At 37.2% G+C, this 26,521-nt stretch overlaps 2 protein-coding genes and 1 pseudogene across 7 annotated transcripts in view; all 3 read right to left on the bottom strand.

The window, feature by feature from the left end:
* Window positions 1-21,252, bottom strand: part of LRIT3 (leucine rich repeat, Ig-like and transmembrane domains 3) — a 27,384-nt gene extending 6,132 nt beyond the window's left edge. The window contains exons 1-3 of the mRNA XM_017509559.2: window positions 18,644-21,252; window positions 14,902-15,374; window positions 625-930 (exon numbers count right to left, since the gene is read on the bottom strand). Of these exons, the coding sequence (XP_017365048.1) occupies window positions 625-930; window positions 14,902-15,374; window positions 18,644-18,759 (895 nt within the window). The 5' untranslated portion in view covers window positions 18,760-21,252. The remainder of the gene's footprint in view (window positions 1-624; window positions 931-14,901; window positions 15,375-18,643) is intronic.
* LOC108289265 lies at window positions 5,246-7,390 on the bottom strand (annotated as a pseudogene). The gene is made up of 2 exons (XR_005197239.1): window positions 7,380-7,390; window positions 5,246-6,785 (listed from the first exon to the last, which is right to left on the bottom strand). The product of XR_005197239.1 is annotated as a suppressor of cytokine signaling 6-like (transcript).
* A 665-nt stretch (window positions 21,253-21,917) lies between the features above and the next one.
* The window catches only part of GAR1 (GAR1 ribonucleoprotein), a 31,556-nt gene continuing 26,952 nt past the window's right edge, over window positions 21,918-26,521 (bottom strand). For 2 of the 5 annotated variants that reach the window (XM_037731877.1, XM_017509631.2), the window contains exons 11-12: window positions 24,080-24,258; window positions 22,198-22,810 (exon numbers count right to left, since the gene is read on the bottom strand). In XM_037731877.1, coding sequence (XP_037587805.1) covers window positions 22,696-22,810; window positions 24,080-24,258 — 294 coding nt within the window. In that variant the 3' untranslated portion in view covers window positions 22,198-22,695. Of the gene's footprint in view, window positions 22,811-24,079; window positions 24,259-26,521 lie in introns of those variants that run through there. The other 3 variants (XM_017509656.2, XM_017509640.2, XM_017509649.2) reach the window with 3 other exon arrangements.

Genomic DNA, 26,521 nt, shown 5'->3' with positions numbered 1-26,521 from the left:
TTGAGACAGAGCCTTACTCTGTCACCCAGGCTGTAGTACAATGGCATGATCTAGACTCACCACAACCTCTGCCTCCCAGGTTCAAGTGATTCCTCTGCCTCAGCATCCTGAGTAGCTGGGATTACAGGTGTGCACAGCCAACTGGCTAATTTTGGTGTTTTTAGTAGAGATGGAGTTTCACCTTGTTGACGAGGCTGATCTCAAACTCCTGACCTCAGGTGATCTGCCTGCCTCAGCCTCCAAAATTACTGGGATTACAGGCATGAGCCACCGTGCCTGGCCAGCAAAAGGCCCTTTTTAAAAAAATGTAATGGTTGTACATTTTGAAGTGAGCTGTATCCAAGATGCTGAGGCAAGACAAAGGCCTTGTGTGCCATATCCATCCACTGCATTGTTTTATTCTACCTAAGAAAAAGAGTTTCGAGTGTCTAATTTTATCTAGGTAGTTAGATAATCTGAGGAGAATACTAATCAATAAAATGTACATTTCAAATCCCTTGCACCTACAATACTCTTAAAATACTTTATCAGCATTAGCTGGCTAATTTCAAATCACACAAAACATGATGTTAATTTCAGAGCTTTGTAAACTCCTTTGATCGTAGGGCTGAATCAAGAAAATACCTGTATAATTAACTGGCGAGCTGTCAGATCTGGTCCATGTGAGCTGTGGGGTGGGGAAGCCAGTGGCATCACACCGCAGTAGAACATTACTACCCAGAGCAGACATGATTTTGGTGGCCGAGGTCATCACTGATGGTTTCAGACAACGCTCCAACTCAGCCCGCTGAAACAAAATTCCTGTGAGGCGCTCAGGTTCACTGCAAATCATCAGTGGATCCAGAAGCACTATAGCTGGGTCAACAACCTTTGACAACTCAATCATTTTGGAAATATGACAGTCACAGAACCAAGGATTGTCCTGTAGACCTAAAACAGATAGTGGGAAAGAAAGACAAAGGTTATTCTGATGACTTCAGTTTACATCCTGTCACTTGAGAAAGTAGGGATCTACCCTGTCTCCCTGAAAACAGAAGTGAAGCAGTCACCTTTATGTCAGTTTTGCTCTGCAATCCAACAATTTCAATGAACACATCCTATCCATTAGTTCAGATCATTAATAATCATGGCTAATACTTATTGAACACTTACTCTGTGCTAGATTATGTTCTAAGCACTTACTATCACATTTAATCCCAATAACTCTATAATAAATGATATTATTATCCCCACATTAAAGATGAAGCTCAGACACAGAGGGGCCAAATAACTTGGCCAAGCTCACATAGCTAATCAGTGTCAGAGCCAAGATTTTAATCCAGGTACAATAGAATGCCATAATACAGTAATAAAGATCTTTCAAAGGTGCTATGGAAATATTTACAGTATTGTAAGTATTATAGGGTGCTCAGAGGCACCTAACTCAGCCTGGAATAAGTTATGGTTTTATGTGATTTGAAGGTGTACTGAGGTAATGCAAGCTTTGTGTCGCAAAAAACATAGAGTGAGATACTGGCTGTGGCTGGAGAGAAGACTAGAAGGGCTGGTAGAAGCAAAAACGTGGCTTAGCATGAATGCCATATGTGGTGACCATGAAGGTGACTTGCCCAATACTCCCTTCAAAAGAGAATCAGCTGCAAGCAATGCAGTTAGCTGACAGTTTCTAGTCACAAGCATCTTCAGGATCTGTCTCACTTTCAGAATTGTTAGCAGAAGCCTTTGAGCCTTCAAGGAGGCTATCAGTGAGAGCTTGAAGGAAAGTGAACGAAATGTTACTGGAAACTAGAGGAAAGAGGATCCTTTGCTATGGAGTGGCAGAAAGTTTAGCAGCACTGTCACCTGTGATCCACACAGAAAGTCAAAAGCATACTCAATGCAACATGGTCTACCCAAGGATATTTCCAAACAGAGTGTTGAAACTACTCCCTGGTGTTTACTAATAAAATATAAAGAAGAGGCCACAGTTAAAAACCTGTTAAATATAAAGGAATCAAAACTTGCTGAGTTCAATTAAAAAACTATTTCTTATTCTCAGCCTCTCCAAAATTCTTAAATTAAGATAGAACTTCAGAGGAAACATCAAATCCAGATGGGACTATAAAATGATTTGCTAAAACCTCAGAAGGATCTAAGATGGAGCTTTAGAGTATTCTGTCAGACAAAAGTCTTTCTAGGATCTTAGGAGCGATGTTCCATAACAGCCTCACATAAAGCCCAAGATAGAAAAAAATGTATCACAGAGATTTGCAGTTATGGCTTTTTACTAATGGAGTGGAAGAAAACTTTTACTAAATTAGGAAGAAAAGACAAAACAACAATTTTACAAATTCTAACCATGGTGGAAATGTAACTGTTAGTTTGTAAATTCTATATTTCTTTTATACTTTTTAAAATTATTATAGCAAGTCATGACTGGGTCATGTTTTTCTACCAGTAATGGTAAAAGTTTGCTTTTTCATCTCCTGTTTTAGAAGTTTGCTTCTCTTCCATGGGTGAATAACTTTAAACTTTTCCTCTTATATTTAATCTTGTGAATCTATACCTAGTTATTGAATCAATATTAATTTGAATTGTATTCTCTTAAGTGTTGGTTCTTTCATCCAATTTTATGTGATAAGCAGACTTTCTAGTTTATTTTATATTGCTATGACCAAGTGTGGCTCTGGAACCTAATGTGTGGGCTGAAATCTCAGTTCTATCAAGCTTCGCCCCATGAGTAGGTATCTATAATAACAACCTCTCTCAGCCTCATCTACAGAATGCAGTTCTTTCACAGAGTTGCATGAATTTTAAATTACATAATTCATGGAAATTACCTGGAGCAATGGTTTATTCAAAGTAGAATCTCTGTGAACTTTAACCTTTCTTGCTAAGCATAGTACTTAAAACCTTTTGTAAAATATAGTCATTTCAACCTCTGAATATGTAACAAATTTCATACATATAAAACATATTCCCTATACGAGGGTCCATATTTTCTTGATCTTAACAACAGAAACCAAATGTAATACAACCTGTACAGACTAAAAAAGAATTCAAAACAAGTACGTAAGTAATGGTGGAGGTATTATCTGACAGATACTGAAATATCTATAATAATGAAGTCAGTTCATAGACATTCAAAAACTTACTTCACCAACAGACACCACATTAGATATTCAATCATTATTGTATATATTAGTTGACCTGATATGTGAAGGCCAGATTTAAATATATGAAAGATAAATTTAAAAAGTAATAGGAAATGACATTCTCACAAACTTTACTGTGCTTGGGTTCCTGATGAGGCCCAACCACTAACTCTGTGTCCTGGATCATGCAACCTTGCTGAGCCTCAGTTTTCTTATCAGCAAAATGGGAGAGTTGACTAGATAAATGCTAGAGGTTTTTACAGCCATAATGTTCTATCAACCTATAAAATAAAAATAATGATCATAGACTAAAAGAAACCAAAGATGGAACAACAAATTAACACTAAAATCCATCACTCAGTAAAAAGCAGAAGAATATGATAGAATGCCTAATTTGTGACATTTTTATCTCTATTGATTGAGGTGCTAAAGATAATCTGTGCATCTAGGCTGTTCTAATAGTGTTTTTTTTACAACAGAGTCTCGCTCTGTCACCCAAGCTGGAGTGTAGTGGCCACGATCTCGGCTCACTGCAACCTCCACCTCCCAGGTTCAAGCGATTCTCCTGCCTCAGCCTCCTAAGCAGTTGGGATTACAGGCACTCGTCACCACGCCCAGCTAATTTTTTGTATTTTTAATAGAAATGGGGTTTCACCATGTTGGTCAGGCTGGTTTTGAACTCCTGACGTCAGGTGATCTGCCTGCCTTGGCCTCTCAAAGTCCTGGAATTACAGGCATGAGCCACGGCACCCAGCCCAATAGTGCTTATTTTTAAAAGTTAAATCTTTCAAGTTTGTGACTTTTCTATGTCTACATTGATATACAGTTAAAATATGAATATCATAAAAAATGAAACCAGTTTATCAACTTTGACTACAATAAAGAGTAAAGGTAGTCAATTCTCCTTTTATAAACAATATATCTGATTTTACTTATTAAAATGGAGGGAAGGGGGAATTACTACAGTTTTAAAATTCTTCCAAAGGCTGAAATCCCTTCAGTAGTCTTATTTTACTTTGTATGCATATTTTTTACATTAACCAGTTTTGCCTTATACACATTTAAATATTATAAAGAACTAGATTTGGGATTAGATTGTTAGACTGTGACCCACACGGTTTAACAAATTAATCAAGTCAGTTGGTGTGTAATGTTCCAGTAACCTCTACAAAAAGCTATAAAAGATTTAAAATGTTGCTATCAATTGGTATTGTCAGAATTGTGAGCTGTACTTTGCAAGAAATCAATGAAATAAATACATGGTTTGCCTCCCACAGATAATTAAATCTCAAAGTGAGGATCCAATCATGTGTCTGCTCCCTGAGCGAAAGATAAAACCAGTGAAGAGAAGATCACAGCACACAAACTGGCAAGTGTCCTCCAGGGCAAAGATATGTTATCATAGTGCCTAAGAGGAGAAGATGGCATATTTTAAGTTAAATAAAAACAATCAAAAGATTTACAACAAAACACGTAAGCACCCACCTTAATATAGTAAGAATTCATAAATAGAATGATTCTAAAACATTTATATTGAAATAAAAGGTTACTTATATCTTACATCTATAAATTTGTGTCAATATTCTATACATAAAAGCTATGCTCATCATAGCTTTTTATAATTTGATTTTAAGATTAATTTCTAAATCTGCCAGCACATCAAATTTATTCAGTTATATAATATGTATGAAATATTTGAATAAAATACTTTGAAAACACTTCAGCTTATGCCAGATTTTTTCTTTTTTCTTTTTTTAATCTAATATTTATTTAATAATAATTCTAGCTCCGTAGGTTTTCACGTTATGCCAACTTGTACCCAAGTTTAATTACAGAAAAGGTAACAATTTCTAAATTGGTGGCATACATTTCTTTATAATTTTTTTAATGTAAGGCCATTTATTAAAATAGACAAACTGTAAGATGAAAATGAAGGCAACAGAAAAATTCAACTTTTCACAACCAAACATATTAGCACAACCTCAGAAATAATTTAGAAAAAAGTGTTGTTAAAAAATATGTTGCAGATCTCCTTTCCATTACCCAAGATTATGTCAATTCATGGTTCCAAATAAATCAATTTAAAGTTAGAGATTAAAAACTCATCTTCAGTGTATATGTAAATTCTGTGTTTTATCACACAGGTATGTTTATTCAACACTATCTTTTGAAAACGGGCCATTTAAAAAGACATAGTAATTTCCATTCTGTAAGTTTCACTCAACTTTACTTAGGGTTGAATACACATGAAATGTGCCTTTAATGCATAAAAATCACAGCAGATAGCAGCAAAGGACTGGGCGGGGGGTACTGAGGAGAATTTGATAATTCACATTGTGATTATTCCGCACATTGATGAAATATAATTCACACCTTTAAAACCTCGACTTCCCTTTTTAAAGAACCAAAAGAAATCCAAGACACCTTGCTGACACTTCCCCACCCCTAAACAAACTGATGACTCTTTTACACATAAAACTGAAATGGTTATGGCAGCAAAAGGTTTTGATGGCAATGAAAGTTTGTAAACTGTATTTCAATTTCTTTTTCTTATTCCCAAAATGCAAGATGCAGTGTTCTCATTCTTTCAGTAGTGCTTCTCCTGTAAATAATCCTTCATTTTGTTTGGCAAAGGCAGTTTCTGAATTAAGTCTATCCTGGTATACTAACATATAACACAACGACACAGGTACTGCAGGGAGCACACCTGCATGAACCAGGACACTGGGTTGGTGAGTCTGACTGGGTAAATTGCAGATCCAGGCAGCCCAGACCTTGAATAACAAAAAGCCCTATTTTCGGAGTCCCTGATTGAATGCTCAATTAGATCAACTATGGACCTATGTCCTTCCACATCTGGCTGTTAATAAAAGCTAAATCTACCATTTGAGCACTCAATTCTAGTGTGAAATGTTTTACCGTAGGGTCAGAAGCTCAAGCTTAAAGGGTAACGTCGTCAGAACTGTCCCAGACAAGTAAAGAACCATCTGGCACGTTTGCTAGGCTCCCTTCTGCCTCCCAACATGTGATTGGTCCCCAGTACCATCCTTGTTTTACAAGTTTTTTCAGCTCCCCTGTGAGGCTTGACACAAGCATGGGACCACTACTTTGCACTGAAGCAAACTCTTGCAATCCCACAAACAGAGTTAAGATCAAAATAATAACAGAACATACATTCAGTCATGTGGGCCTCTGTGCCAGTTAAGTCCACTGAAGTTCCTTTGGATTTGATTATTCTGCACTGGAGGTAGCAATGGTGGGCGTGGAGGGACATCATTGTGACCCGCTCTCAGGCTCTGCAACATGACTCCTGTGGTGCCAATCAACAAGCCATTCACTGACTGATCCACAAAGATCTCTGGGGCAACAACTAGGTCCTGGTCTACCTGACTCTCGACTTCAGGGAAACAGCACCCTCCCACTTGAGGAGGAACCACAGAGACTTCCACGGGAGAAGAACTGTCGATACAACAGCTACGTGATCCTTCCAAAGGATACATCCCCTCATCTAAAGGCACAGTCTACTGAATGTAGTCCCCAGGCATAAGTCCAATAACGACAGGCACATGTTCATCCTGGTGAAGATGCAGGTCTCGGTTATGAGAAGCCGAGCTCTTCAGTGAATTGGCTTGCTCTTGGCACACGGTCTCACACCTGTAATCCAAACACTTTGGGAGGCTGAGGTGGGAAGATTGCTTGAGGTCAGGAGTTCAAGACCAGCCTGGGCAACATGGCGAGATTCTGTCTCTACAAAAAATACAAAAATTAGCTGGGTGGCAGCACTTGCCTGTTGTCCCAGCTACCCAGGAGGCTGAGGTCGGGAGATCAACAGAGCCCAGGAGGTGGAGGCTGCAGTAAGCTATGATTGCGCCACTGCACTCCAGCCTGAGTGACAAAGTGAGATACTCTTTCAAAATAAAATAAAATAAAATTTAAAAATGTTAAAGCAGCAAAATCTGGAGTATAAATGTTTAGGAAAAGATTCAAGAGCTACAACGTTAACAATTTATTTCATGCTTTGAAATTATTTTAAAATGTATTAATGGTAAAACAAAATTCTTTTAAAAATTAATTTAACTGGTTATATCTAAAAGTTATGTAAATATTTTTAAATCCCTCAAAAATAAAATGTCTATTTAAGGTCAAAGGTACAATTTTTTAAAAAGTAGTGACCAAGAACTGAATACATTTAAGTGTTTTTTTCTTCTGAGGACAAAGGTAAGAGCACTCTCTAAGTTAAACTGTTACTTGCACTGCATTCCTTCAAGGCAACACATCAACCACTACACTAATTTGCATTAATTAGTTTACTTTATATAACTATTCTTGGATGGGGGGACAAGTGAACTTTATCTTTTCTAAAAGAATAATATTTATATGCATCAGAATAGTTGGACTAAATGTGCTTTTTTGTGTGTGAAAAGTGAGCAATAAATTCTTGCACAAAAGTTATTCTGAGGACTATAAGCCCTTGAAGGTACAGCGCATGCCTACTCAGCTTTTTGGAGACAACAGTCTTTAACAATTCAGCAGGGAAAGGAACATCTGTTTTTTTTGTTTTTTTTTTTTTTTTTTGAAGCAGGGTCTTGCTCTTTCACCCAGGCTAGAGTGCAGTGGTACGATCTCAAATCACTGCAACCTCCACCTCCCAGGTTCAAGTGATTCTCCTGCCTCCGCCTTCTAGGTAGCTGGGATTACAGGTCCCCACTACCGTACTCAGCTAATTTTTGTATTTTTAGTAGAGATGGGGCTTCACCATCTTGGCCAGGCAGGTCTTGAACTCCTGACCTCATGATCCACCTGCCTCAGCCTCCCAAAATGCTGGGATTACAGGTGTGAGCCACCGTGTCTGGACTACATCTTTTTAATGAATGGTGCTGGAACAAGTGGACATGTGTTTGCAAACATATAAACCTCAACCCCTACTTTACACAATACTCAAAAACTATTTTTAGATGGATAATAGCTATAAGTATAAGAGCTAAGAATAGACAGCTAAAAATTGAGTATAAAGGCTGAAACTATAAGAAAATAATGTAGCTGTGATACTGAGGTAGGCAAATATTTTTTAGGTGGTACACAGAAAGCACTAACTGTGAATGAAAAAACTAACGAATCAAATGTCATCAAAATTTAAACCTTTCTTACCAAAGACACGAGGAAAACTGAATAGACAAGTCAGCCTTGGAAAAAATATTCACAATGCTATAACAGACAAAAGACTTATATTCAATCATGAATAAAAGATAAATAATCCTTAAAAATTAAGCAAAAGATAGTTCATAAAGGAAGATATACAGTGACCCATAAGCAAATGAAAACCGCTTCCTGACCCACCCAATCCCCAAATAGCTGAAATGAGAAAGAGCAACAACATTAAATGTTGGTGAGGATATGGACCAACTAGACTGTTATGCATTGCTAGTGGAAATGTATAATGTTATATAGCCTCTTTGAAAAATGGGTAGTTTCCTTAAAAGTTATACATGTAGTCATTCTTTTTTTTTTACCACCCAGGATGAAGTGCAGTGACATGATCTCAGTTCACTGCAACCTCTGCCTCCTGGGTTTCTCCTACCTCAGCCTCCTGAGAAGCTGGGACTACAGGTGCGCACCATGACACCTGGATAATTTTCATATTTTTCAGTAGAGACAGAGTTTCCCCACATTGCCCAGGCTGGTCTCAAACTCCTGACCTCAAGTGATCTGCCTGCCTCAGCTTCCCAAAGTGCTGGATTACAGGCATGAGCTACTGCGCCCAGCCATACAGCCATTCTATAACCCAGCAATTTCAGTCCTAGGAATTTATCCAACAGAAGTGAAAACATGTTCCACAAAAAGCTTTGTACAAGAATGTTAATTGAAGCTTAATTTATTATGGTCCCAAACTCAAAACAGCCCATGTGTCCAACAATAGGAGAAAGGATGAACAATTGCTCCATTCATACAATTGAATACAATCTTTCAATAAGGAACTACCAATACATGCAACAGAATCGATGATTTTCAAAAATATAATGCTGAGTGAAAGAAGCCTGGCACAAAAGTGCACCTTGTATGATTCCATTTAATAACATTCTAAAGCAGGCACAATTAGCCTATAATGAAGAAAATTCAAAACAGTGAGGCAAGATTGACTGAAAAGAAACACAGGACTTTCTGGAGTAATGGAAATATTCTGTATCTTGATGATGGTGTGAGTTATGTAAGGTTATACCTTTATCAGAATTTACCAAATTGTAGACTTACAATCCTGCATTTCACCTGTCCAAAGTATACCTCAATGTCTCAATTAAAAACAAAGTTTTAAAAATTAAAGAGTGATGTCTTTAGAGATGAACTGTAAATTTGAAGCTTGACTCTGCCTTCTTACTAGCTGTAGAAAGAGGGTGAGGATTAGAGCAAGGCATAAACCTTAACTATGTGAATTTGTTTCCTCAAACCACAAAAAGGATGTGGCACATCTACAGAGATTGATGTGTTTTTTGAACTAAATTGACACCATTTCAGAAAAGTCTGGAAATACTAGGGCTGCCACTGACCTTCAGGCAAACTCCATTTCAAATAGGAAAAGAGCCCATGTTTATGATTGAGCAAATTTGGGTACAAGTAAAACAACACCCAAAAAAAGCATTTTATGTTTTCTCCTAGTGCAGACCTTTCTCTCCAAGACAAACAGTGTCAAGGCCTTACAGAATATGCCTGTGTAAATATTTGCTTAATCTTGAGAAAGAGGCCATGGAAATTTACCTGTATTGCAAATTAAAATTTAATTTTATAGTTAATTCCAATGTTGATTTGCAGGGCAATAGGTTAAGTTTTCATGGATACAATAAACGACAATTTTACTAAGTTGATGTTTTTACTCCTGTAGAAGAGAAAGAGTAATTGAAAAGCATCACCTTAATGTTTTTATTACATACATATATGATCTAAAGTGGTCAGTAAAGTAATGAATATATGAAGAAAGGAACTCTGTTGTTACTATATACTTCACATTATAAAGAAGGGGAGAAGGACCTGGGGTCTGGAGCCAGATGGCCTGTCCTCAAAACCCAGCTCCACCACTATATGATGAGTGAATTTGGGCAAGTGGCTTAACTTGTGTCTTATTTTTTCATCTATAAAATGGGGATGAAGTGGTATTTACTATAGAGTTAATGTGAGACTAGAAGTCACATAGGTCAAGTGTAAGAACTAGGTTGGCATTGAGTAATTCCATCAAATTAACTATTAATATTATTATTACAAATAGAACCCCCATCTGCTAACAATAATCAACAGAGAGTAATAAAAATTAAATAAAAGTAGGCTGTATCCCACCATAACAGAACAGAAGCAAATTCTACAGGACACCCAGAAAGATATAATTGCTATACTTAAACACTATGTTCTAGAAAAGCTAGGACTGGTTCTCATCACTACATTCAGTGATGCAATTAAAGGTTCAAATATTGTTGGAATAACAAAAAGGCCAAACAAAGAAGTCTTTATAGGATACTCTCATCCCAGTCACAGCTTCTATAGATAATCGTTGATCTAAAAGCATAATCTCAGAGACTGTGAACTTCATATTCTAAAGAACAGCTACATAAAATATTTCAATTTCTTCTCATTACAGTCCTATGAACAAAATGGAGCAAGCCCTACCATCACCATTTTCCAGATGAAAAAAACTGAGTTTTCTGTGTGTGATTTATCCACATCAATTGGTCCTCTCTTTTTCTTCTTTTGGTAACATATCAAACATGGCTTTGCTAAGGTCAGATGTCACATGCTTCAAACTATCCTTTGTTATTTATTATCATGATTATTTTTATCTTTATAAAAGTAATGCATGACCATTGCAGAACATTTTGGAAACATAAAAAAATGAAAAGTTGTCACAGAAAGAAAACAGTTAAGCAGAATTTAAAAGAAATTCAGCTAGTGAATTTCTTTTCAGTCTTTGCCTTTGCACATTTTTAAATAGTTATGTTCATGCTTTTTATACAGTTGCATAGCCTGTTTTTACAATTTAATGTTATACAAAAGTATTTTCATGTTACTGCTTTTAAAAAATCTGGACCCTAAAATGCAGTTAAAACTGTTTAGGTAACTTCCTATGGCTAGTAAAATGTCATAACATTTTCCCTTTGATCCCTAAGTTCCCATCCAGATTTAACTCCCAAGGAAAAAATATGAATGTTCTATAAATTGCTTCTTCATAGTAATATTAGTAATTGATCATTAGAAAGCTATTAATTGCAATGTAGTAATTGAATTTTATTTTCTACTATATTACACCACTGGGTAATTCTATTAGAACCAAGAATTACTTTCCAGGAAACTTAGAAAGATAGGTAGGGAAATAGTATCTTCCAGCTATTATGCTGAACCAGCCTTACATAGTCCTGATACCAAAACCTGGCAGAGACACAACAAAAACAGAAAATTTCAGACCAATACCCCTGATGAACATCAATGTGAAAATCCTCAAGAAAATTCTGGCAAACTGAATCCAGCAGCATATCAAAGAGCTTATCCACCACAATCAAGTCAGCTTCATCCCTGGGATGCAAGGCTAGTCAACATATACAAATCAATAAACATAATCCATCACATAAACAGAATCAATGACAAAAACAACATGATTATCTCAATAGACAATAGGTGCAGAAAAGGCCTTCAATAAAATTCAACACCCCTTCATGCTAGAAACTCTCAATAAACTGGGTATTGATGGGCTGTATCTCAAAATAATAGGAGCTATTTATGACAACCCACAGCCAATATCGTACTGAATGGACAAAAGCTGGAAGCATTCCCTTTCAAAACTGCCACAAGACAAGGATGCCCTCTCTCACCACTCCTATTCAACATAATATTAGAAGTTCTGGCCAAAGCGATCAGGCAACAGAAAAAAAAGAGTATTCAAATAGGAAGAGAAGAAGTCAATTTGTCTCTGCTTGCAGATGACATGATTGTATCTTTAGAAAACCCCATCATCTCAGCCCAAAATCTCCTTAAGCTGATAAGCAACTTCAGCAAAGTCTCAGGATACAAAATCAAAGTGCAAAAATCATAAGCATTCCTATAAACCAATAATAGACAAACAGAGAGCCAAATCATCAGTCAACTCCCATTCACAATTGCTACAAAGAGAATAAAATACCTAGGAATACAACTTACAGGGGATGTGAAGGACCTCTTCAAGGAGAACTACAAACCACTGCTCAAGGAAATAAGAGAGAACACAAACAAATTGAAAAACATTCCATGCTCATGGATAGGAAAACTCGATATCATGAAAATGGCCATACTATCCAAAGTAATTTATAGATTCAATGCTGTCCCCATCAAGCTACTACTGACTTTCTTCATAGAATTAGAAAAAACTACTTTAAATTTCATATGGAATCAAAAAACAGCCCATATGGCCAAGACAATACTAAACAAAAAGAACAAAGCTGGAGACATCATGCTACCTGACTTCAAACTGTACTATAAGGCTACAGTAACCAGAACAGCATGATACTGGTACCAAAACAAAGATATAGACCAATGCAACAGAACAGAGACCTCAGAAGTAACACAACACAGCTACAACCATCTGATCTTTGACAAACCTGACAAAAACAAGCAATGGGGAAAGAATTCCTTATTTAATAAATGATGTTGGGAAAACTGACTAGCCATATGCAGAAAACTGAAACTGGATCCCTTCCTTACGCCGTATACAAAAATTAACTCAAGATGGATTAAAGACTTTAACATACGACCTAAAATCATAAAAACCCTAGAAGAATACCTAGGCAATACCATTCAGGACAAAGGCATGGGCAAGGACTTCATGACTAAAATGCTAAAAGCAATGGCAACAAAAGCCAAAATTCACAAATGGAATCTAATTAAACTAAAGAGCTTCTGCACAGCAAAAGAAACTATTATCAGAGTGTACAGGCAACCTACAGAATGGGAGAAAATTTTTGCAATGTATGTATCTGACAAAGGGCTAATATTCAGAATCTACAAGAAACTTAAACAAATTTACAAGAAAAAAAAAACAACCCTATCAAAACGTAGGCAAAGGATATAAACAGACACTTCTCAAAAGAAGACATTTATGTGGCCAACAAACATATGAAAAAAAAAGCTCTTCATCACTGGTCATTAGAGAAATGTAAATCAAAACCACAATGAGATACCATTTCACACCAGTTAGAATGGCAATCATTAAAAAGTCAGGAAACCACAGATGCTGGAGAGGATGTGGAGAAATAGGAACGATTTTTTTTTTTAGATGGAGTCTCACTCTGTCGCCAGGCTGGAGTGCAGTGGCATGATCTCAGTTCACTGCAACCTCTGCTTCCCAAGTTCAAGCAATTCTCCTGGCTCAGCCTCCCGTGGTGGCTAGTGCCAGCACACCCAACTAATTTTTGTATTTTTAGTAGAGATGGGGTTTCACCATGTTGACCAGGATGGTCTCAATCTCTTGACCTTGTGATCTGCCCACCTCGGCCTCCCAAAGTACTGGGATTACAGGCATGAGCCCCCACGCCTGGCCAGGAACACTTTTACACTATTAGTAGGAGTGTAAATTAGTTCAACCATTGTGGAAGACAGTGTGGTGATTCCCCAAGGATCTAGAACCAGAAATACCATTTGACCCAGCAATCCCATTACTGGGTATATACCCAAAGGATTACAAATCATTCTATTATAAAGACACTTGCACACGTTTATTTATTGCCTCACTATTCACAATAGCAAAGACTTAGTACCAACCCAAATGCCCATCAGTGATAGACTGGATAAAGAAAAGGTGGCATATATACACCATGGAATACTATTCAGCCATAAAAAGGATGAGTTCATGTCCTTTTCAGGGACATGAATGAAGCTGGAAACCATCATTCTCAGCAAACTAACAAAGGAACAGAAAATCAAATACTGCATGTTTTCACTCAGAAGTGGGAGTTGAACGATGAGCACACATGGACACAGGGAGGGGAACATCACACGCCGGGGCCTGTTGGGGTGGGTGGCTAGGGAAGGGATAGCATTAGGAGAAATGCCTGATGTAGATGATGGGTTGATTGATGCAGCAAACCACCATGGCACTGGTACCCCTGTGTAACAAACCTGCACATTCTGCACATAAAGTATAACAAAGAAAAAAAAAGAATCCTAACAGAACCTAAACAAGGCCAAGTTCAAAATTCCAAAACTAGTCACAACTAAACTAAGAGACCAAATCCGTTAGGAGAACCATTTGGGGCCAGTAAAATAACTGGTGCTTCCACCATTTCTTTTTAGATTAAGGAAATTTAGACACTGTTCTTCCTAACTAATGAAGCCACTGCTATCGAATAAAGATGCCAGAAAGAACCTAATGAAGAGTTCAAAAGTAAACTGAGCAGAAGTTTGTACCAGAGTGTGGAGCAATACTGTGCTCACTGGAGTCTATGCAGGTTGGTGGATTCTGTCTCTCAGCTGGAGGCTCTTTAAGAGAAATGGTCCTCTCTCCATTTCTGATGCAAGTTCTCCTCCACTTTCTTCACACATGTATATACGCACAGGCATGCACACACACACACACACACAGCCCTTACAATTTACACAGGGGAAAGAGGTAACTTGACCTAGGTTAACCAATAAGATACTATTCCACTAAAATTGCAATCACAGAGTAAAAAACCAAATCCAATAGATTTTAAAAGACTGGACAACAAAAGCTATGCGTAGCAGGCTATCTACAGATGAAAAGCCCAGAGGCTCGCAAGCTTACCAAGAATAACCCTGCTTGGGGAAAGGTCCAAGCCTCCAGAATGTGTTGTAGCTAAATGAGACCAGCTCTCCAGGAAATCTGCTGGCAATGTGGTTAGTCTGTTGCTCGATAAATCCAAGTAGGCAAGGTTCTTCAGATACCTGAGTGCATCGTTTGGCACACTGGTTATTCTGTTATTGTGCAAATCCAGGGTCCTCAGAAGGGGCATGTCCAGCAGAGATGCCCAAGGAAAAGCAGCCAGAGAATTTCCATCCAAGCACAACTCATGCAGCTGCTTCAGGTTGTAAAAGCTGCTGGGGTCAATGCTGGCCACGGAATTGTAAGTCACCCAGAGGTACTGAAGCTCTACTAGGTAATAGAAGGCCTCTGCGGAGATTCTGCGGATGACAGTCTTCTCTATGCGAAGCTTCACGGTATCCACGGGGAGGTTTGTAGGGAGCTCATTCATATCCATGTCGTTACATAGCACCAACCTAGTGTCACAAAAAAAGCAATGTGAGGAAACTAACTCTCCAACACCCATTTAAAAAAAATATTTCTCATTTGAAAAATATCAATTTTCAGCCAGGCGGTGGCTCATGCCTGTAATCTCAGCACTTTGGGAAGCCAAGATGGGCAGATCACTTGCAGTCAGGAGTGGAGACCATCCTGGCCAATATGGTGAAACCTCATCTCCACTAAAAATACAAAAATTAGCTGGTCGTGGTGGCAGGCACCTGTAGTCCCAACTATGCAAGACGCTGAGGCAGGAGAATCACTTGAACCCAGGAGGTGGAGGTTGCAGTGAGCCAAGATCGCACCACTGCACTCCAGCCTGGGTGACAAAGTGAGACTCCATCTCAATATATATAAATTTTTATTCCCTATTAGTGTTCAAAAAATATTTACTCTGGTTAACCTGTTCTCTAATAGTGCATCTTCTTCTTCATCGTGACAGCAGCTACTTTTAGGTTGAACCATATGAAATAGCCAAGATAGTAAAAAATAATATCAAATATCAGCAATTTCATGTGGTTCAACCTAATATTTATGAAGATCTTAACATGCAAGCCCTGCTCAACAAGGTCACATCCATGACTTTATTTAATCATCACAACAACCCCAGGAGGCAGACATTGGGTAATAGGTAAAAGTGCCTGCTTTAGAGTCACACTGATCTTGGATCAAAACAATCCAGGGTCTAAGTTCTGCCACCTCTTAAAGCCACTTCACCAGTGTCTCAACCTCATTTTCCCATATGGCCTGTTATGATGGTTAGTTACAATGGATGTAAAACTTTACAACTTCCTGGTACATAATATATACTCAGTAGGTGTTTGCTGTTACTGTCAATAACCTCGGTTTTACATGGAAAGTAACTGAGGCCCACCAACATTCAGTAACTTCCCAAGGTCACCCAACTAGTAGGTTTTGCAGTCACCTTTCAAAACCACTTCTGTCCATCTTCAAAGTGCATCTGTTTAGGAAATGGCCCATTTTTAAAGAATTGCCTGTTAAAATCAGAAATCAATACTTTTTAAGAGGATAATTTATTTAGGTGAAAGAAAAAAACAAGTGTTCACAGTACACGTTTAAAGTTGAGCTCTGTTTTAACAACGTGACTTGCACATTGCTTTCTGCCTAAGGAATAAACCAGAAACTAGGAGTTGACCTTGAGCGAGTCACATTTTGATCTTGTTTGTTGGCACACATAAAACAGGCATAGAAATTGTACCAGCTGGGCAAGGTGGTTGTAATTCCAGCACTTTGGGAGGCCAAAGCGGTCAGATCACTTGAGGTCAGGAGCTCGAGACCAGCCTGGCCAACATGGTGAACCCTCATCTCCACTAAAAATACAAAAATTAGCCAGGTGTGATGGTGGATGCCTGTAATCCCAGCTACTCCAGAGGCTGAGGTGGGAGAATCGCTTGAACCCAGGAGGCAGAGTTTGCAGTGAATCAAGGTTGCGCCACTGAGCTCGAGCCTGGGTGACAGAGTGAGACTGCATCTCAAAATAGAAAAAAAAAGAAAAAAAGAAAAGAAAGAAAAAAGAAAAACAACACTGTCCCATGTGTAAATTAAAAGTATGAGGAATCTGAGAATTTAGATTCGTTTTAGCCTGGAAAATACCTATTTATTTCCTATGATACACTCATCCGAATTACTAAAAATGAACAATAAGAAGTTTTGCAAAATATCATACAAATTGTAGCACACTATAAATTCAGTACATAATTGCAATAAAAAGGGTGAAAAAAATTTCACCTGTTAGTGAAAATCACATTAAATCGGTGGATCTGAAAAGCTGCTCATAATGTATACAAATGTAAGCAGCATAAAGCTGCAATTTGTTATCTCCTTTCTATAACTTCAGGAGAAGACCTCATGGAATCTTTGAAATTCTCTAGGGATATCTCTTACTTTTCATCTCTATTTTGTATCACAGATTTCAGTGCTACTTTATACCAGTTTCTACTCATTAAGAAAGCATTTCAGCATTCTATCATAGAAGAAAGCCCAGTGTGTACACAAAAAGATCTAGCATCTTTACCAACTTAGCTACTACATCAACACAATTATATAACCTAGGACAAGTCACTTGGTCTCCGTACAGTTTAGTTTCTTCACGTATAAACTGACAAGGGGTTGAACTAGATTATTCCTTACCAGGGCTAATATTCTATAATTTTTATAAAATCCATCAATAATGGGGTCACCACAGAGAAGGAAACATTTCTGTGATTGTTTCTCAAAAGTAACCTGGCCTGATCTTCACTGCTGAACACCCCTGGACAAGCAGGTCTTTAATTTGCTACATTCTCTTTATTGTCTGTAACCACCCAGTGAATATCTCAAAAAATACCAAGAATTGGTTAAGTAAAGTTTATACAATAACAAAATAAGCTTTTAACAAATATGTCTTAGTTATTATTATTTATTTGTTTAAAGTTATAAGACATAAATTGGGCAATTCTTTTCACAAATTATTTTCTCTGAGACTCACCATTTACTTCAATCAAGTCACAAATAGTCTGATTTTGTTATTAAATGCCCTCTCAAAAAAAAATTCAAGTTCTACCATGTTTAGCTAGCAAGAGTTCTGTTTTGCATTTCACATATCTAAAAGGCCTCATGCACCTTATAAGCAAATAACTATTCTCACTACACAAGCAGATGCTAAAATAACCTAGAGATTGAATAACTTCTGTGAGGATCCTTCAGTGTCTGCAACAGACAGTATTTTTTTTTTCAATCTTCTTTACTTTGTAAATTCAATCAGCTTAAAATGAAATATTCTATTAAACTCTCTGAGTTTACACTTGAGATCTTCCTTCCTGCCAAATAATCCTCAAAGGAAGTGGAGAGCCCCGAAAGCAAAGGATCTGGGCATGTCCCACAGCTCCTGTTCAGCCCTGCCCTCTTAGGCTTCCTATAATCAAGGGCTGAACTGGCCACACACCTTTAAATGGTTTGACCTCAAGCAACATTTTGCAAACATGAGCATAAAAAAAATTTGGGAACACAGAATGTGTTTAGAAATTTCCAATAACTTGAGAGGTCTTTAAGAGTCAAACTGCTCGAAATGAAAACAGTGAAGGAGCAGGTGACCAACTTAATACAATTAAGTTGAAGTTTATGGACATTAAACCTTCTCTTCTGTGATTTCTGATCCTCAAACATTTGCTTTCAAAAGCAGGCTCTCTTGTTTGGGTCCCTTTTGTCAAAATAATGAGAACATTTAGTAGCAAGCAGAGGAGCATACCTTGATCCCAAGCCGTCATTTCTGCCGTGATAATCACACATGCACTGTGAAGGACACGAACAGCCCACTCCTTCCAAAATGCTAAGGACAATGCACAGACATGCAAAGAGATGCATCGCTCCTTTCAGAGGTTATTTAAACAAAAGGTAACCAAATCCTAAGCATTCAGAAACTGGTGTGCCTGGAATGCAAACAGCCATTTAGTAACAGCAGATTACACAGGATTAGCTGAGATCTGTAGTTACTTAACCTTCAAGTGTATCTTGCAGGAGATCAATTGACCCAGTCTTTGAATACAGTTTCAGCAAAGTAACACATTCTAAGGAAAATGAAAATCAAACACATGACAAGCAATTTCAATAGTTACCCACAGCTTGATTTGCAAAGAAATGCCTATTAAATCCCTTTCCTCTGGATATACTTACCACTGCACCTTAAAAATATACTTAATGTTAAAAATAATTCGATCTTGGCAGATGCTAGAAAATTCTGTAGATTATTTACATGTTACAACATTATACAACATTTTACATTTGGTTTTTGCCAGCATGCATAACTAATTCAGTTTTACAAAATTTAGTTTTAAAAATAGAGGCACATGACAAAAGAATGATTTAGAAAAGAGTTATTGATGTTGCCACATACTGGTTATCTCTAAAAATAAAGTAAACAAGTCCATTACATAGATTTTATGGGGAAAATGCTTCAACCAACTACTCGTGGCAGGACTAAGTTCTCCAGTGAGAATGTGTTCTAGGACTCTTCCAGATCATCTCAGTGTGTGGAAGGTTTATCCCAGCACATTTATTTTTAATGCAGGCATCTATCTCTGTTCAATAGTTTTCCAAGTTATCTGCATCAAAGCCATATTTGAAGATCAACTCTAATTCTTTTAGCTATATTAGGCTCTATCAGAAAATATGAATTATATGTAATTAAATTATAAAACTATCTCCACACACATAAAATGGAGAATTCACAGAGTCACTCAAGGATTTAAGAAATAAATATATGTTATTTAACCTTCTTAGTGGCCACTTCTAACCATCCTCTTTAAACTAAAAACTTTTTTAGAAGAAAATTAAATCTATTAAAATAAGTATATTACAGGAAATGTTGAAAACTAATAGAATTCATATAAGAGCCATAGTCTGACAAACTGCGCTCAATTAAAACACTGCGGGTTTCCAGATTCTGTGCAATTAATTTGTTTGTCAAATATTTACCGAGTACTTACTCTCTGCTGAGCACTGAGGGGTACAAAGATGAACAAGACAGTTATTACACACAAGGAACTCACATAATAAAGAGGGCAACAGAGTACTCAAGAAGCACAAGAAAAGAACATCAAATCCAGCTTATGTTAGTCAAGCAAGACTTCCTAAGGTGGGTGGTGCCTGGCTGCCATTTACAGGGTACATGATGATGCATTATGGGAAAATCCAAAAAGGGGCATTGCAAGCAAAGGGAATAGTGGAAACAAAGGGAGAGAAGAGAGAATGAGTGTATTGTCTTCAGAGAACTGCAAGCACTTCTTGTTGCTCAGGCATAAGATTTTGAGGCAGGAAGTTAAAAAAGATAAAGCTGGAGAGGTAAGTGGGGATGATGTTATCAAGGAAACCCTTCAATTGGATGGAGAGCTTACGCTCAGCCTATAGGCAATGGGAGCAATAAAAGTTAGACTTGGGAGTGGCACATCAGCTTATCCTTTTAGGAAGAATTCTCTGGTGGCTGTGTGGAGAAAAGGTTTAGATAGAGCAAGCAGCAAGAAAGGAGGAGGCTTCGGGTGGATGTCTGTGGTTATAGTCCAGGAAAGCAGCCGTCAGGCTACAGCCTTGACTGCTGTGCTGGAAATAGGATAATGCAGCTTGAGGAAACATCCAGGTGTGAAAAATGATTGATTAGGTATAGGGATGATGAAGGGATTTAAGAACAACCCTCAGGCTTCCCAGTGTTGGAGATGCAGTGAGAGGTGATGGCCCTGAGTTTTTGAGCACAAGAGGAAGGAGAAATAGGATGGGTAAAGCTCTGATTGCCAAATTACCAAGAGATTTTTTGAATTATTAATTTCACAGATGTCACGACTTACACGGGGGCAAGACATGCCAAATTGAGTAGAGAAACGCTGTTTAAAGATAAAAACATCAGAAACTAGTAAACTAAGAGGTCAGAGGGAACTATGTAACCAAAGCCAGGTCTTCCTAGTTTTATCATATAAGCAAATTAATTGATAATATAGCATTGAAATATAAGTACTGTACACCGTTGACCTCCTTTATATTTGAGGCAAAGTTGTTTCTTACTTATCACTGGAAATGAGTTCACGGCTTTGCAAACTGGAACTCTTGAGTCCATTTTCCTAGACATTATTACAGATGTTGTCCTGGCCTTTTAATGGCTTTGGGACTCTGGGCACAGATTTCACTATACTCTTCCTGTAAAAAGGTTCAGCTACAGTAGACAGAACGAGCAAAGAGCTAGCGACACAATGCACTCAGAACTCTCTGGGAACACTAAACATTTTATTTAGCCATGAAGAAAGACAAAAAGCTGAAAAGTCCCTTTGGGGGTATGTTAAAGAGGGCCTTGAAAATCTAGCTGAGGGGTTTATAAGAATTTGGGCATTGGAACTTTATTTTTAAAAGATTAGCTATGACATTGTATTGATTTGCAGTTGTATGTATTGATTGCTGTGGGAAAGCCAGAAAGTGAGGCGATAAGGTAGGAGATTACTACAGCAGCTTACCTTTCCATATACGTAGAGGACTGTACACATAAAATTAATGCCTAGATTGTACTTAATATGCTAAAGAGAAAATTTACAGGATGACAAAATAAAGATTAAAAAATACAATATGCAAAGACACAGCCTCATTAGCAGTTAAAGAAATGTGAAATAAAATGAATTTGAGTATATAACTCATAATTTAAATATATACAGCACTAGTAGCAGGCATATGCAGTGAAAAGCTCACTTAGATACTGCAATTACAGTGTAAACTAATTCCAGTGTAAACTAATTCTATCTTTCCAGAAAGCAAACTAGCAACAATAATAGTGTTTTTGTATTTGTATCCAGTATTTCTAGTCTGAAAAAACCACTCAAATAGAATAACTTCTCCCAAAGAAAAAATATATTTATACTACAATGTTCTCAGTGATACATCCATGAAACTAAAAATTGGAAAGCAATTTAATTGTCTGCTATATAAATAATGGTATATTGTACTATGCTTAATAGTCATTTAAAATGACAAATATGTGAGTCTCCAAATTCATTCAACATTGAAAAAATATTTATTGACTGCCTACTACATACCAGACAGCACTGAGTACATGTGCTAAGGATCCATCAAAGAACAAACATAAAAATCTCCACTCTGATTGATGTTAACTCTGGTGGCAAATACATGGAGTAGATATGCGGAAAATGATAATAAAAATTTCAGAAAACATAAAAATATGCACAGAGGTTATAATGCCATATTATATATATATATATATATATATATGAATTGACTTAACATTTTATTTAGAAACTATCGTGTTTAATGTTCATTTGATTATTTTTGTTTAATAACATAAGTTAATAATTGATTTAAATATTAAAATGTTGAAATGCAAAAATGCTTTCTATTCTAACGGGGACCATCCAACATCATTTCATATTTATCTAGAATTATTAATTATTATTGTTACTATTAATTTATTCTAACATTAAATTGGTGACTGCTTCTATTCCAATGGAGGAGCCAGGAAAGTTAAAGGTCATCAGTGCAGTGTAATGCATGCCATAATAGGGAGAAAGAAAGGGGGCCTTAACCTCAGATTCCTAATTCATCAAAGGAGATAAGCAATAAGTTGACATATCAGGACATAGCATGCACTACAGCAGCCAAGGCACAAACAAAAGAAGCATGAGTGCACCTGAGGAACTTACAGTCTAACAGGACAACGATCTATGTCTGCATTTGATCTAAATTGACTCATATTTAAAATAAAAGCATTGCCAAAAACTACAGTGTTTTGATAGTATGTCCTTTTCTCTCCTTTCAGATTCTTCCAGAAGCCAGTGGATTTTGAGATACATCCATCGGTAAAATACTTGTCACAGGCATTGTTTGATGAGTCTGACATTTTAACATGGCAAGCATTGCCCTCCGAAACCTACAATAAAAAAAGAAAAATCTGGCATTAACTCATAATGATTTGAAACTTCTAAAGCATTTTAAAATATGGTTGATGCCACTACTGTTAATTTACATCTCTGGATAGATTGCTGCCTCCAACTTTAATATCTCCTGTTGATAACCTTTATAAATACATAAAAAATATGGTATATATAAAGACCAGTTTTGTCTGTTGATTCTACAGATTTCCTGTTGAGAACCTGTATAAATATATAAGGTATATGGTATAATTAAAGGCCAATTTTGCACTGTTGATTCTATAGATTGAAGACTCTAATAAAAGTAAATATTTATATATATTTAAAAGGATGTTTCTAATGTCAGATGCCATGAGTTGTTTATTTGAACTAACAATGTGTGTTTCATGCCTCTGTTCTTCCCAGCAAAGGTCAGTTGAAATTAAGGGAGCTTGGGAATGACTGAATTTTCCAAAAGAACTACCAGCAGATTCTGATTTTAAAATGTGTTCTTCATTCTTCTTTTGTGGTCTATTTGATCTGTAAAATTTTATGTTTCTTCACATACCTGTAGCTAAAGCTGCTTTCCCAAACTTTGTCATTCCAGGATAAAATTACCTAACTTCTTCTGAAATTTTCTGGCCAAATATTTATGCACAGTAGATTTATTTTATTTTTCCAGCAGTAACACAAATGAAAGAATCTAAACTTCACGGAGAAGGCAGGAAAGGAACACTTTGCTGAGAAATCCAAAAAAGACAGGAGGGAAGAATTCTCTAGTATCCCGAAGCCTTTTATGTTGGCACTGAACTTTTCTCTTGTATTTGAATGATATGTCTTCTTTCTTGTAAACATACATTTATACTACCCACCAAGGGAGCCCAATATTGCCTCGTCCATTTTCCAGTAATAGAATCACTCTTTTCTTTGGAAACCACTATTCCGTGTATTTTGGGGTGGGGTAACCATTTGAACCAAGCTGACCACTGACATTCCAGGACCTTTTCTGCCAGAGAGCTATCTGTGATGCAGCTGGCATTTGGGGATGCTTTGCTGGTAGAACTTGGGTCTTGGGTTGCCCACGATAATCTCTGCCACTATTTGGGAAGAGTCTGTTACAAATCTGGAGCTCTAGGCATTTAAGCTCCTAGATGCTGCTCCAGTCACATAAGCCAAATAACCTTTATGCTAGATGAAAGTGGGTTTCTGTCACTTTCTCCCAAAAAGTCTTAACATTCTTTTTGTATCAGTTTTATTTTGTATTTGCAAGCATTTTAGACATTACTTACTTTTTATTAGCAACCGCATAAATGCAAGGGTTGTAGAATGTAGAAGATTTTGCAAACAATGGAGCTATGATGGCCATGGCAGGAGGAATCTTCTTTGGGTCACCAAAAGAAGCCCATAAGCACACGATGGAATAAGGGGACCATGCCACCAGAAACATGCAGATCATTATCACAGACATCTGAAAAGAAATAAATATCCACCAAGCCCAATATTTAAAATATTTAAATATAAATATATCTAAAGTAGAGTAAAAATCTATCTCGGTTGGAATTCGAATATGTTTATGTTGTTGATGACATAAAGGAAATACCTGAGTTTTTGCCTTCTATGTTCTTTGTTCAGGTGCCTGAAATCATCTGTGATAATGAGACCTTGTGAAATGGATGTATCAAGAATATATAACACTGCTTTCAAGAATGTTACACACATGTAAAGAATGCCCTCTTTCTTTCTGTATACTAGGAGAGAGTATTAAAGCTAACTTGAATGAAAGACTGATGAAAACCCAGCCTCTCCCGCTTCAAGTCATTGTGCTATGAACTGCTGGCATGGCCGTTATTATTATTATCACTGTCATCATTATTTGCTCTTGCTGGAATTATCTGCTAAACTAAAATATAACTTTCTAACTTTCTAAACTCAATCTGGAAACAAATACAATCCTATCTTGAGCTCAATGAATTCTAACACAGGCCATTTCTGCTGGATAAATGTTACACACAGTGCAGATAATTTTGTAAAGGAGCTTTCTTGCATTCTGTTTCAATGGAAAAATTATATTTTTATATTGCTTCTCTGGATTGTCTGCTAAAATTAGGGAACAGAGGTTAAAGAAGACATAAACCCGTAAGGACAGAGAATCAGAGATTAGATAATATATATTTTTAATGGAAACAAAGACCATTGGACAAGTGGCAAATTATGTAAGAAACATGAAAATAATTTTATAAATAGGTAAATAAATAATGTTAAAAAGCCAACTATGAGGGAAAACCAGATACAGATCAATCCCTACTACAGAGCTACAGAAAGCCTAGTAACAAAGGGTACCAGAAAACTCTGGATGTGGGGGTACCCATGGAGCTCACGATAGAACTGGTTGAAATATACAAAGAAAAGAAAGTAGTTATATTTCCAAATCTTTCTCCCTGTCCACTCAGTCTACTCAATAACTTCCCCTTCCTCTCCCTGGAAGACTTCCAGAGGCTCAGTATACATATTTTTAAAAAGGCTAATTTGGGAAACTCAGGACACAGGGACACCAGGTTCAGCTAAGCACTTCAGTACTGTACTGAAAAGAGGGATGTCTGTGTGCTGACAACTCCCTGCACTGAGTGTGAGAAAACTTGGACATAGACTTTTACCTCCTACCTAGAAACATGAAAGAAACCGATCTGCCCAGAATAAAATACCTAGACAGTTAGAAATTCCCCCAAACCTCTATTCCATCATTTTAGAAGACAATCAGGAGGGAGCAACATGAAAAATATAATTTTCCATTTAAACAAGATACAAGAGAACTCCTTTACAAAATTATCTGCATTGTGTGTAATATATATCCAGCAGAAATGGCCTGTGCTAGAATTCACTGAGCTCAAGACAGGATTATATTTGTTTCCAGATTGAGTATGGAAGTTAGAAAGTTGTCGTTGTTATTGTTGCTGTTGTTATTATTGTTGCTGTTGTTTTGATTAGCAGATAATCACAGTGAAAATGGTCATAATAATAATAATACCTACAGAGACAACTTGAAATTCTCCCAAAAGAAACATCTCACTAATGAGCATCTCCATGCTTACAATCAACATTTTTAATGCATCGCTCTTAAGTATGAGTGGACAATCATTGACCACCAGACATTAAGAAAACTTTTACATTGGAGAGAGAGCCAAGATGGCTGATCACTAGCAGCTCGGGATTGTAGCTCCCAGTGAAAGCGCAGAGAACGAGAGGACGCCACACTTTCAGACGAATTTTTGTTGTTCACGCACCAGGAGATTCCCAGCGGAGGAGACCCATGGGTCGCCAGCACGACTCTTGTGGCCGGCGGGGCGGTTTTGCCGCTGCCTTGGTGTGGCGGTTCTTGGTGCAGCACCAGAAAAGCACCATCAATCTTAACGCCACTGTTTTAGCCGGTGCAGTGGGTTGCTCAGATTTTAGTGCTGGGAATCAACAAGTTGGATGTTCTCTCAGAAACCCAATTATAAAGATGGTAATTATAAAGACCACAGATGGATAAATCTATAATGAAGGGAAGAAACCAGCTTAAAAAGGCTGAGAATACCCAAAATCAGAACGCCTCTCCCTCTACAGTGGATCACAGTTCATCATCAGCAACAGAACAAGGCCTGATGGAGAACAAGTGTGTTCCATTAACAGAAGCAGGCTTCAAAAGGTGGATGATAAGAAGCTTCAGTGAATTAAAAGAACTTGTTCTAACC

This window comes from Cebus imitator, unplaced genomic scaffold, assembly GCF_001604975.1.
Source record: "Cebus imitator isolate Cc_AM_T3 unplaced genomic scaffold, Cebus_imitator-1.0 Scaffold17, whole genome shotgun sequence".
Taxonomy (NCBI): Eukaryota; Metazoa; Chordata; class Mammalia; order Primates; family Cebidae; genus Cebus; species Cebus imitator.
Note: the sequence above shows the minus strand (reverse complement) of the source record. Positions and strands in the feature narration are given on the sequence as shown.